The sequence below is a fragment of the Brachyistius frenatus genome, unplaced genomic scaffold (assembly GCF_029030835.1).
Source record: "Brachyistius frenatus isolate BFR_SWC_R1_liver_20210118 unplaced genomic scaffold, ASM2903083v1 Contig_122, whole genome shotgun sequence".
In the NCBI taxonomy this organism is placed as follows: Eukaryota; Metazoa; Chordata; class Actinopteri; family Embiotocidae; genus Brachyistius; species Brachyistius frenatus.
In genome coordinates this window covers 278617-292500 of record NW_027210721.1, presented here as the reverse complement: position 1 = coordinate 292500, position 13884 = coordinate 278617, and the positions used below count along the sequence as shown (strand labels likewise).

The 13884-nt window shown below is 44.0% G+C and overlaps 1 protein-coding gene across 3 annotated transcripts in view; it reads left to right on the top strand.

Annotated features, from left to right (window-relative positions):
• LOC138629853 (protein FAM222A-like) overlaps nucleotides 1-13669 on the top strand; it is a 21112-nt gene extending 7443 nt beyond the window's left edge. For 2 of the 3 annotated variants that reach the window (XM_069713819.1, XM_069713820.1), the window contains exons 2-3: nucleotides 3266-3431; nucleotides 10984-13669. In XM_069713819.1, the coding sequence (XP_069569920.1) occupies nucleotides 3302-3431; nucleotides 10984-12476 (1623 nt within the window). In that variant the 5' untranslated portion in view covers nucleotides 3266-3301 and the 3' untranslated portion in view covers nucleotides 12477-13669. Of the gene's footprint in view, nucleotides 1-3262; nucleotides 3432-10983 lie in introns of all 3 variants that reach the window. The other variant, XM_069713818.1, reaches the window with a different exon arrangement.
• Nucleotides 13670-13884: the final 215 nt, after the last annotated feature.

The following is a 13884-nucleotide window of genomic DNA, read 5'->3' as shown; positions in this document are numbered from 1 at the left end:
TCTCAAGAAATTTGACCCACGAGTAGATTTTCAGGAATGGTTCTCGTTTGATGGTCGTAGTTGTTTTAAGAATACTTTTAGTTGGAAAGATGTTATTAAAGCACCAGCTGTCTGCCTGTTAAACTAAAATGATAAAGTCTCTCCATCACGTCCCTCATGGTTCTTCACTTGACCTTATTGTCTCAAACTGCCCCGTCCTGATCCCAGGACAGACGACACACTTACAAAATGAAGCCTTTTGCATTCTGTCAACGACGAGGGAAAAGGTTTGAAAAATAACCTTGTCCACCAGAACATCCTTATCAGAAGAGCGTTGGGGGATGTTAGATGGACCGCAAAGCACAAGGTCTTTATCTCCCTGCAGGCCCTCAGAAGGCCACATCACGCTGCTTATCAGCCGCATGGACGTCGCCTGAGAGGGCCGAGAATTAAACGTTCCTGCAGCTTAAACTCTGTGTCCTTTTTTCTTCTTTTTTTCATGTTTGAGAAGTCCTTGAATTCAGAGAGAGACACTGGAAGTGGCAGATTATGGACTTTGTGAGAAGCTCTCAGAAAGGCTGGTTCGCTGAAAGCTGATGAAAACTGTCTCTGAGGGAGAAGAACACTGATCACTGCGTTAATGACGAGGTCCTTGACCTTATTATGAAGGTTGAGTTGAGCTCTGCTAATTACTGTTTTGAAGATTGCTGAGTTACTTTGAAGTTTTCACATATAGATAATGTCTGTTATTTTAGCCACTTATAACAATTGTGAGAAACCTTGATATGACATTATGAGAAAGAACCGAGCAAATCATGGAGGGCTGGAGAACTGAAGTTGCTCGATAATATCACGCGTCCTGGAATCACTTTGATTTCTTGTTCCTCTTTTTCAGGTACTCGACAGTGTGAAGGCAATTTTAAGTTGAAGTTTTCATAAAGTCTCTTTAAATTTAAGATTTAGATAGCACCATGAAAGAAGCCATCATGCACACTTTATGCATCATATCTGGCTCATTTCTGCTTTCAGGGAAACGTTTTGTTGTTTTTTGTTTTTTTTTCATTAAGCCACTGCTGGCCTCTCTTTGAATTATAATGCCCTCCTTCATGTATTTTCTTCCAGCTGCAAATTATGGCAGTAATGGAAGGTATTCCAATTCATGTCTCATCTTCTGCTTGTGAAGGGATTTCCCTGGAGACGCCTTTTCTCTCTCGTGTTCCTTCTGCCTTTTTCAGTATCTCCCTCTTGACAAATGTGTGGGAATGGAAGGGTTGTTGTGAAATTGCTATTATTTTCAAAATGCAATCGGACCATAGTGAAGCTTTGAGCTCCTCAGATGTGTGTCTGTGTTCAGAAGAGACAGGTTGTGCGGTGCAGTTTGAAGTGAGCTTGTTGTCACCGGGGGACAGATGTTGAGCGGAGGAGGGAAGAGTGAGGGAATCTTTCTTTTTTTTTTGGCACCTGAGTAAAAAAGAAATGCCGATCTGTCTCGTCTTTCTTCTGAGGCGAAGGTAATCATGTTTCTGCAGCCCATCACTGAAAATGTTGCTCTGTGGTTGACTCGCTTCAGCTGCCCTCCGGACCCTGAGGGAGGAATGAAAACAAAAATCCAGAAGAACCTTCAAACCGAACAAGTAAAAAGGCAATCTGACAGCTGTGTGCTGCGGGCTTTTATTATCCTGGTTGGGGACCACTGCATTGTGGGAAAATACAGGGTTTCTTGTACTCATTGTATTGATTGACTATCTTTATCATAAACGCCTGAAATATTTTGCATTGAGAGCAGCTGTTTGTCTACGAGATCCCCGACTCACATAAAGTCTTTTAGTTTTGCAGTGCTAGCGTTCACGTTCGCTGACTCTTTCAGATCATCAGAGAGAATGTAAAAAGCGATTATGACTGAAATATTCCCTCAATGGCTGGCGTTCTCCGACTGATTGCTTCAATCAGCACAGCTGTGGAGAGGCGCAGTCTTGTTCAGACACGAGCTCTCGTTTCCTCTGACAATACTTAACTCTGCAAACAGCACAGCCTATTTTAGGGAGCGAGCTGCTTTTGGCTTTCTCTGCCGATCAATAGGGCCATAAATGTATAGAAGATGAAGCCGAGGTCTCTGGGCTGGTTAGAGATTGAAACACACAGCCTGAGGCTAAATGATGTTTGTGATCACAACCGACACAACAAGGTTGATAACAGGAAAGAGCCATCGTAACAACTAAGCAGAAGAAGGAGATGGAGTCATCATTACATTTTATTACTTTCTTAAATGTACAGTCTCTGCAGTTCAAAAAGGGGCTCCTGGATTTTAATATGGTAAAAGGACCCAAGGTGGCTGCAGAGTTTTAGATCTGTAAGCTACTGAAATAACGAGGAAAACATATTTCTGAAAGAAGAGCGCCCCTTGGGGGATTTTCGTGTTTTCTATCTACGAACATCAAACTGATGTTTGTTGCAGGAGTTTTACTGTGTCGATATAATTTGATGCTTTTTCTTAAAGTTGGCATCGTACTTCTAGTGATCTTCTTAAATATGCAGAACAAAGAATCATAAAAACACGTCGAAGGAAAACAGAAGCGGGTCAGTTACCTGTGCTGAGGTTGGTTTTTTCTACCACTTTTGAAAGTTTTGCTCAACAACTATTTCATAGATTGTTGTGGAACTTTGTAAAAACATTCATGATCCCCAGAGGATGAATGAAATTTACATCCATGAGGATGATGTGTTTTGTTCTCTCGACAACTTTTGTCGCCATGAAATTTGAACCGACAGCTAGCCCGCTGACGTTTCCTTTAATGGCCTCCGAAGGTCACCGTGTTTAACTGTGAAATTTCCCAACAGACGGTGAATTTCTTGGACTTTTATGATCCCTTACTTTTCCGTGCAAACATGAGGTTGACATTTGTGGTTAAGCCTGAAAAGCCTCAACAACTACTGTGCGGATCGCCATCCAATCTTGATTCAGACATTCATGCCAACATTTTAATTTGTCATTAAAAACGGACAAAAATAACGTCATTCCCGTCAACCTCAGCTATACTTTGCGGTCAAATGTTCTAATGAGCTACTTTTAGCGTTGCTAAACTAAGATGGTGAACATGGTAAACATGATCCGGGCTAAAGATCACAACGTTCGCTTCTTCATTGTGAGCAGGATGAAGTTAGCGTTTAGCTCAAAGCCCTGTCGTCCATAAGAATACAGAAACACTAGTTTGGCTGCATCTGCATTTTGCTTGTTATTAAAAGCGAGTGCAGAGTAAAAAGCTGTTGCTTTCCTTTTGTCCAGCAGGTTTATCCCGGCTGTGCGCAGCCTCAGTGAACTATCATGCTGGCCTGCATCCAGAGACGGCAGAACCTCTCGTCGCAGCATCTGGCCTGCACGCCTAAAAGCCTGGATGTTCCAGCGCCACTCTTACTGCTGCCAGTTCCACCGCTGCAGCCATGCACCCACAAAGGTGAGTCGGTCACACAGGTGAAGACATGTTGTCAAAGGCAGCAAACGCACAATCTATCAGTGGCAGGGGACACAGTGCTTCACTCCACAGAAACACATCTCCACCTTCCCGACTCTGGAAAAGCCTGCTCCACCTTGTCGCCTCCACACTCTATTTGCAGCGTGTTGAGATTTTAGCTGCTGTGAAGCTTCTGGAGTTCAAATAATGGGGCTCCTGATGATGATGCCTGTTAGTCGCACTGGTAATCAGCGTGCTCGCAGTGCGAATACTCGCAGGTCAAAGTGGACTCTGAAATTACAGAGTTAATCAGCTGTCCCGTACAGGGTCACTAACGCTGACCGGTCTGGGCAGAAAGGCTCCGTGTCGTGTTGCTTGACCTTCCTGGTGACTGATTACACTGCGTTTGTTGAAAGGTTGAGTGGATGTCTTTGGGACTGGGATTTGTGATTCGATTTCTTTCAATTATCTGATTGGATGCGGCGTGTCTCCAGATTTAGTTCCCGGTCCCGGCTGTCTTTATTTAGGTTACTCTACATCCACGTTATTTGTGCTGCGGTCGCTTAGACTGCGAATCTTTTTTCTTCCTGGACAGCCGACATTCACATAATGAGATCACAGTATCACAAATGAATTCATTCTGCTGTGGTTTTACTTTCTCAACTGCTTTAAAAAAGTTGCTGATGCATCATTCTTGCGGTTTAAAGCTGCTGTAAATTAAAGATCTATAACTACTTTCAATCTAATTGTTCTTCTGGGTGTGTATTGCAGTCTTATGATTGTAATTAGCCATGAATCATAAAAACACAACTTATTTGGGTCATTTATGGTTTGTTTGATTGTTTAATGTTTTGGTGTTGTGTTGTGTCATTATTTATCATTATAATATAACTATCACTATATATATATATATCACTATAATTAACCTGTTTTATGGACTAATGGAGATTAGCTGCACTGCAGAAGCTAATGGGGACGGTTGCAAAAGAGCACAGCTCAGACTAGAAAGCAAGAGCATGCAAATGGTGGACATTCAGAACAGTACATAATAATATATATTATATATAATATAAAATAATAATGTATTTGTTTCTTAAATCTACAAGGCTATCAAGGTACGTGTAGCGTATATAACATCTGTGCACCTTTGTCAGGATTATCTTGTCTGACAGATCATGTAACTAATTAACATTTAGTTTATTTGCAGTCTCATACAGGATATCTTGAAATGTACCACTAAACATACCTCAATGTATGTTTGAAGTACGCAATGTATAGAAGGCTCATCATTATTTTCAGATTTAATGACCCTGTAATGATCAGATTCAGTGACACCTGCACACTCACACAGCTGTTTTCACCTATTGTGGATAATTAGACGCCCGTCAGGCTGAAGTTGAGTTCAACCCTGCTGAGGTCACCAAACGCCCCACAGCTAAAGGATCCTGATCGAACAGGTGCAGCAAGACGAGCAGGGCAGCCAGGGAGATGTCAATCAAGTGAAATGCATAAAGAACCACAGAACTATGAGAAGTGAAAACACTGCATGACAGACTGTTTTTTTTAATTTTTTTATTATTATTATTACGTCTCTTTAATTGACTTGTAGTCCAACAATGTGTGTCCAACCATGCTCTAAATCTAAAATACTGGAATTCTTTCTGTCTTAAACTCCATCTGATCTCTCATTTCCTGGGGCAAAATACCTCTTTGTCTTTTTTCTTATTAAATATTAATTGGGAATCATTGAAGCACTTGTCTGCTAAATGTTGGAACAGAAGGGCCTGGTTTGCCTCAGGCAGAACCAGGGATGCATTTCTCATCCTGTTTACCTGCAGGGCCTCCAGTCCTTGAGTTTTATGTACTGCGACTGTGCACAGTGCAGCACCCTCCAGCGCTGGCCTGACATTTCAAGCACAGCCTGGAGGAACAGGCTGCTGACGGGAGCTCGATCTGTGAGGTCCGGGCTTCTTCATTAAACGAGTCGCCGCTGGATCAAGTTAAATAGAGACGCTCTTTAGCTGCGCTTTTGAAAGCCATTTCCATTTTTAGCGATCAATAAATGGAAGGCACAGGACACGAGAGCTCTCAGCCACACAAACCCATGTGAAAAATGTCCGAGAAACGAGTGTTAGGAATTGTGTGATGAGAGTGACTGAGAGCTGAGCTCCTCTTCTGCTATCTCAGCTCGAAAGCAGGGTCTGGAAATGCTTTTTTCCCACGCTGCCGGCCTGGGCTCGGCTGGTTTTCAGAGGGGAAACTTTGCCCAAGCTGGGCCAAGCGGCACAGAAACAAATGAGGAATGACACTGGTGCAAAGAAGTATTCTCCAGAGCCTCCTGGAGCACACATAACGAAGTGTTGGACCCTGAGGTTGCTCTGTTCTGGGAGCACCGTTCAGACAGAGATTACTGACACGAAAAGAAGGAGGCCTGTGAAAATAGGGTGAACGAGTGTCTGCGTTTTTATTTTGGCGTGTTTACCGAAGAGGCTCGTGAGTGGAGAGGTCGGCGTGAGTGACGTCTAAGAGCACTCGCTCTGCTGCTCCGTCTCACTGCAAAGTGGAATGCAGAGAATTGGTTCTCACTTCTGAAGCTGTTCGACGTGTTGGAGGCTTTAAAACGACGGCGGGCGGCGGCTCCAATCGGAGAGGTGGCCAACTCAACGTGGCATCGTTGCAGTTGGGAACAAAGCTGTTGTAGTAACTTATTCTTTTAGGTACATAGTCTTTAACTTTTTAACAAGGAAACTGACACTGTTGTTCTTTTTTTGTAACAATCAATCTAGAAATCTAGTTTTATGTTTTATGTCCATCCAAAACCATCGAAGTGATCCGGCTACGAGTCGCCAAAATTGTCTGTACAGAAAATGAATGTTTCTGAAATAATTACTCCACTTTATAACAACTTCATCGGTTGTGTGAGTCACCTGTTTGAGTCTCTCATGGCCACAAGTCAATCAGTTTGTTTACTGAATGGTTGACATTTGGGGTTTGGAAATTTACTGAAGCAATCATGCACAGGGTTAATCTACAGATACGATTTGCATATAATCATGTAAATGACAAAGTAAATAAACAGCAGAATTTTATTTTGAATTTGCGGCAGAGCAGCTGCTAGTTTAGCCGTTTGCTCGGTCTAAGCAGCAGATAGTCGATGGCAGAAACTCGCCTCAAACAGATGAATGAGGGCAGTGCCAATTAATTACATGCTTCTAATGACTGGGCTTATTGGGCCAACTGGGTGCACAGAAGGGGTTGTCATGGTAACAGAGAAATAGGTTTTAAATGCGTCGAGAATGTGCTGAGCTTAGTCCCTGGTTATTAAGGTAGGCCAGAGTGTTTTAAATATCGGGATTATTGGTGCGGTAAACAAGTATTTATGCCTGCTGAGAGGCGCTGTTCTGTAATTAACTGCCAGTTTCCGGTGCCATGTTCCTGCTGAGGATTTGACACTCGCAAACATGTTATCTCGCACAAGTGCTCAAGATAAATCTTTAGCCTAACATCAAAGACCTGTGGGATTTATTTGCCTGACAGTTCTGCCAGCATGTATGGATATTAACAAGGAGTGCGCTCCGATTTTTCACTTTTATCTCATGTGGGAATCACATTCAGCAGTCGTCGTAATTGTTTCCTTATGTTCCCCCTCTGGGTACGAAACGGTTGGAAGCCGTGGTTTTGGAAAAGGCAAGGAGCTTGTCCAACTCCTGTTTCAGCCCTGCCTCTGGGGCTTGTTTTGCCCATAAATTAGTGATTAACTCAAACTGCTCCAAAACAATGAGGTCTCTGCTCTAATCTGAGGGGGGAAATGGCTTCAAGTGTGACCACGGGAAAAAGATTATCCAGTTTAAAGTGGCAGAAAGCGTTGAGTGGGATTGTATGTGGGTGGAAGAAAGGTTATGAAAGACGATATGTACCACAGTATGATTAAAAAAGGAAATGTTTTATCCCAGCAGATTATTTTCCTGCTAATATTTAGAAAAAAAATCTTTCTTTAAGTCACAAACATGCAAAAACACACGCACACACATATCTCACAAATGAGGCCTCGTGGTGATTGAGAGTTTATGATTGGCCCCCCACCTCCAGCTCTTTCTTTCCAAGCACGTCCCCTGCATGGAAGGAGGAAATCAGGATTAGGTGTTTCCTGTGAAAGTGTGCCAGTTTCGCTCGGTGCCATAACAGCGGCGCAGTTGAATGTGTGTGGAGCCCCTTTGAAGCAGACAGCAGCGGGACCAGGAGATCGATCAGGCCTCTGAGATGCAGCACATCAGTGGGATTCTGCTCAATTTTTAAGGAAAAATACAAACACAAACGAGCCTTTCTGCATTATGCAACTGACTTCAATCAGCCTCGTCTCAGTGCAAGTGGGGGAAATGCGAAAAGGTCAGAGAATGTTTTAAGCGCTGCATGATGGCTTTGGCTGAGGCTGCTTGTGAAAAGTGGCAGATGTTATTTTCTCTGCTGTTTTTTCCCTCTCTCTCGTCTGCCTCTGTCAAGGCTGAGGAGAGAAGCAGCGTGCGGTCTGCAGGTTCAGGGTGATTAAGTGCTTAAGGTCAGACTGCTAATTATCTCCCTGCCATTCCTTACCTCACAACACATAGCTGCCATTTCCCCCGTTGTCATGTGAACAGCCTCATATTTGTTTTCATTTCTTATCTTTATTTTACACTGCTGAAGTGTGTTGTGTGGCTCCAGTGTCACTCAAAGAAATCTCACCGCAAAGAAATATAGAGTTGACAATGGAGGGTTTTTTTTTTCCAGTAGTAGTACCTGCGAAAAATGTGTTTTAACCTCTTTAAATGTGTCACTAAATTAGATGTGTCTCTATTTTACATCTTCTGTTTGTAATCCTTTACAGCTGAGGTTGTGACCACTGGTTGAAAATGTAAACGAGCTGTGACCGCTTCAAGCAGCGTCTAATGTTTTCTCCTCACGTTATTTTACTTCTGATTTTAGAGATCTGAAGTGTTTCTTCTTCTATTTCTTCTCATGACCACTGAGATCTATATGTTGACCCCCTGAGGGTTTGGAACCAGGTTAGAGCCACTATAATAAGCTGTAATGGGATTTTGCATGACTTTCATTTACTTGACTATATAACGTTTCTTCAGGCTCAGATACTGAAATTTAAGCTTGTATTGATGTAAACCTGCTGGAGGAACAACGTGAATGAACTCCTGAAGGGAACAGAGACTGACTGAAGGAATCATACACCAGAGACTCGGTGTGGGTCGTCGTTGAGTTTGGGTGAGATCGCAGACTCAGAGGTCCGTTACCATAGTGACAGGTTGTAATCGATGAAGCCCACGGGTTAGATGACATTTGACATTTTGGGTTTGTTTGATTGAGGCGAAGCTTCAAGATACACTTTCATTACTCCTCCCTCGTGCTTTGGTCGGTAAACACGACACGTGGCGCTCGGTTTACTGACACCACGTGTCGGTATTAAAAGCCTGAAGACTGAAACCATTACCTCCGGCTGTAATGTGGAGGTATTTTAATGCTGATCGTGCTGTTTCCGACGTCAGTTGTCACTTCGTATTATCCGGTACTTTGTGTCAGGATCACCTCAAATGATCCCTTTTTGATGCATTTGTCACACAGTAGTGATCCTCAGATGATAAATATCTGAATGCATACAACATGCGAGTGCCTGTTTGCTAATGAGGTTTCCATAGCGCCACAGCGAGGCAGCCTCGGTGGGAAGTGCAGCTGTGTTGTGTCTTCATAGCTCTGACAGGGCTGTAATCTCTGGACTAACAGTATCAGACACCCTGTGAAGACGTGTTAGCATTCAAAGTGTTTGAAGTGTTTGTGGAGCAGCAAGCCAATCGCAGCATGCGAGGCTTAGCGCCGACATTTTACCCAACGAGAAACGGCTAAAAGGAACGTCTTTGATTTGTTTTGCCAAATTATCTATCTTTGCTAATTGAGCAACGTTATCCGAGGCAGAAAATAAACTCATTTTGTGCTCTGGTGGTGTCTGGTGATGCAAAGAGTTATTACATTTTTAAATGTGCCATTGCTTCTTATGATCTTCGCTCTCTCCAGGTGGATAGGATTCCTTTCTTTTTATATTTTATATTTTATGGTCAGTAATATTCCATCATATAGCCAGAAGCCAGAAATTGTTGTTGCAGCTGGTGTTTCCTGGTACGTCTTTCTCCACGAGTCGTATTATGGGAAACCAGAGAAGAGAGAGCTCCCATCTTGAAGTTGTATACTGTACAAACACCTCTCCAACATCCCAGATGTCATTGTTTTCTATAGCAGCACCGCCCTGTGATACGTAATAAGCAGTGTTTAGCTTTTGTTGTATTTCTCTGCAGAATTCAATGGTGCTCCCGGCACCGTGGAGCTGTTCCTTCTGCTCCGCTGGGAGATAGCTGGATGGATTGAACGCTCCAGCTTTACCTCTTTCCTCCATTTTAAACACCCAATTTCTTTCTTTCATGAGATGGATCTTGTAGATTGACTCATTTTCACAGTCGGGAGGCTCACTGTAGGCCTGAAATGAAATGAACTCCCAAACCAATTTCAAATGGGAACAACGAGCGAGCTGTCGCCTGCATAGCTGGAATTGGTTTTGTTATTGAAAATGAAATGAAGTGTTTTGTTTTTATTTTATATGTTTTTTGCTCTTTATTGCAGATTACAGCCTTGTTCTGTTGCCTGCTGTGATATCCACAGATTTACAGTGTGATCTCGGTTAATTTCAGCAGCTTTTCTTTTGATGTCAGAAATCCCATAAACGTGTCACTCTGAAAGGTGGCGGTAATTTCTACCAGTTGATTTATTGTTTTTAAATGGTTGGGGGGGGGGGGGGTGCCTTTTCCACCTTTTCCTTAGTCGCTAGGAGTTAAGCAGCCATGAAATTGCCTGAATAATAGTGTTTAAATCCAATCTTAGTTTGTCCCGTCAGCTTTCGTGCACACAGTTCAATCAGCAGCGCTCTGGATGATTGCTCTTTTTCCATCTGCATCAACTTTCCCTGCAGTTTTAGGCTCCCGGCTTTTCCTGTAGAATCAGTTCAAGTTTATAGAAGCATAAAGTGGAACAAAATTTCATCGGCTGGAGCTGCTGATGCTCGAGTGATTACAAAGTTGTTGAGAAACAACCAAAAATAAACTATTTATCAGAAATCTTTATGATATGAGTCTTTTTTTTTTTTTTAATTAGCTATGCTTGTGTTTTACAGTTTCAGTTTTTAAGAAAAAAAAAAGAATAATTTTAGGCTATTTTTGAAAGTGTCACTTGATTAGACTCCTCCTCCACTTCCCCCTTCTGCTGTGGTTTAATGGCTGAATGTCTCATTGGACAAACTGCAGTAAAATGAGCTCCTTTTCATCTCTACATGTTCAAGGCTAAACTAATTCTGCTCTGAATTACTGTTGATTATGCATTGATCAAACAGTGCTGGAGGTGTTTCCCTTCATAAAATGTCGCCATTATCCCCAAAAACAGGTTTTAAACTAAAAGGGTGAAACGACAAAATACAGTTTCTTTGGACTGCTTGTGTCGTAATCTCCTTTTCTGTCTGCTCTCTTCTCAGGCGAGCAGGCGTCCGTGATCTCTCGCTACCCTTCTCCGGCAGAGTTGGATGCTTTCGCCCAGAAAACCGCCAACAGCCCACTGTGCATCAAAATCTTTCCGTCTGATGTGCGAGTGCCACAACACAAACAGCTCAACAAAACGGTCAACGGCTTGGACACGACAGGCCAGCGCTGCAGCCCCTACTCACACCCGTACTCAGGAGGATACCAAGGCTTGCTGGGCATCGTCAAAGCCTCTGTGGCGGTCAAAGGTTTGGTGAAAACCTCCGAGGGCAGGAGGACTAAACACGCAAACACCCAGACTTCTGTGGCACCGTATAATAATCCTCTGAATAATGGCTACGCAGCCCGACACGGGCATAAGGCCTATCGTATAAGCTCATGCAAGCCCCCTGATGTACCCATCGAGACACTTTGTTCTCGCGCAGGGATAACCTCCGGAGATCAGAGCCTGGCCCCCCAGTCGGAGCTGGCGGAGGTTCAAAGCCTGATGAGACAGATGAGCAGAGTTCCCCACAGCCAGGCCCTGCAGCTGGGGGGGGAGGCTCGAGCCAGCCCCTCGCTGCAGGCCGTGGCTGCGGTGGCACATTCAGACTCGGTTCTGGGACCGCCGCCCCAGAGCAGTCTGGCCTTCGCGGGGGCAGTGCTACCTACACAGAGTGCAGACGTAGCCAAAGCCGGATACCTGGAGAAAGGAGACTACGCGGTGTGGCAGCATAAATCGCAAATGCAGCAGCAGCAGCAGCAGCAGCAGCAGCAGCAGCAGCAGCAGCACTATCAGCAGGGAGCAGTGAGGATGTACAGTGTGAGTAGCAGCGCTCAGGGGCACAGACCAGCCGAGGCCGGGGTTGGCCAGTCTCCCGAAACCTGCCTCCCGTTGGCATGCTCCTCACAGCTGTCGTATCGGCCGCATCCCGGCAGCGTGGTCGCCGGGCCGGAGCGAATCAGGAGCTCCTCTCTGGGCTCCTCTCTGGGCTCCTCTCTGGGCTCCTCTCTGGGCTCCTCTCTGGGCTCCTCTCTGGGCTCCTCTCTGAGCTGTGCCGCCATGCAGGGGGAGCTGTGTGTCGGACGCTACTTCGCTCCTTTCTGGGACGGCGTCGTGGCCACCCCCAACAGTGACTGTTATACTTCTCAGGTGCTGGCATCGGGTACGCGTGCGGCCGGGCCTCCAGACTTGGGGCTCGCCCATCCCCATCTCCGCCCGCAGCGTCACCAGCCGCAGCTCCACCCTCCTCTTCCTCTTCCTCCTCCTCATCCTCATACCCAGGCCTACAGCACAGACCAAAACCTCTGTTGTGGGCTGCCTAGTTCCAGCCTGTGCCACGCTGCGGCACTGAGCAGCAGCCTGCAGTCTCTGGAGTGCCTCATCAGTGAGATCCACCCTCCCTGCATCAAAGAGCGCATGCTGGGCCGCGGGTACGAAGCCATGGGGATGCCTCAGCTGCTGGAGCACCAACAGCAAAGCCACATCCACCTCCCCGTCTACAGATAAGACAAGGTGCTGCCACACGACGGGACACAGAAGTGACAAACCTTTTATAGACAATGGAGGCGTGAGACTAGACGTGAGAGAGAGACATGCCTTTTTAGTTTGTGCATGTACTGTATTTGTAGAAGGCTTTGTGTTATAAGCCTGAAAAGGCAAATGATAATCATGACTTAAGATACAGGTTGATCCTCTGGACTTTTCATGTTTTATTTTTATATCTTAAACGGCCATCGAACATGACTGCTGTTGTTCATTTAATACTGACGCTGAGCACCTAATCACGTTTTCATTTTAACATCAGCTCTCAGTGTTGCAGGTGATTCCTCTGTACGCCTTTTATAAAGATGGAAACACACTGGTGTGAAATAATCATTGGTACCTTTCTAAAAACTTGAATCTGGGAAGGATCTCTGGGTACAGATTTTGTGAATATATTGTATATTTTTTACATTAAAATTGCTTTTTATTTGAGAGGGAACATTCCTTTAATGAACTTTTCAGACTCTTGTGTTGACAGACAGCTTTTTCACTATGATGCAACTCTCCTGGCCACCAGATGGGGAAATCTTTTGACAATTTGCATATAAATGTGAATCTATTTTTTTCTGTTATACAGTCATATACAAAATTATGTAATTTAACATCTGAAATGATTTCATGTAGTCATGCTTAGCTCACCGTATTAGGACTGGTGCATTATCCAAATCAACACTGTGGCATTCAGGCCGAGCAAGATGTGCCCTCTGGTTGTATTTGTAACATTGATTTGTTGAAATTTAAGAGGTTGTGTGAAGGTTTGTTTTCTTGAATGAAGTAAGGTTTGTAGCTGAAAGGTTGTGACACGGTCTCCCAGCACCACGTGTGCCGTACGATGGAGCGCCATGTTGAACGCAGGGTCATTTAGTGTCTTCTTTGTAGGGCTATATTATCTCTGATGGTTGGACACGTGTGACTGAGTAGTTCTTTGTTTGTCAGCACTGGTTCTGTAATACTATTTATTTATGTCGGCCTGTTGAGTTGTATGGCAAACTGTCTCTATAATTATAAAGTGCAATTATTATATATGAACATGAGAGCACTCTCCATGAATTATGTTGATGGAATAACTACACTTAGCAATGTACGACCCTAATCCCTCACCCTTTTTTTGCCTCTTCTTAATAAGGATTGTCAAGTAAATTAAATTTTCTAAACCCAGCAAACACTGCGTTATTAACGGTTATTATCTGGCAAACATGCAGCCTTTATTATATTCATGAATGATGAACTAGTTGTGGAAAGCCGAGACTTTTCCTGGTTTTATTGCAGAGGGGATTTAAGGCTTAACCAACAGGCAAGTCTTATATTCTCATTTTATTAAGATCCATCTTTTCTCATGAAGGATTTCTGCTCTATAATTTGATGAAAGTCA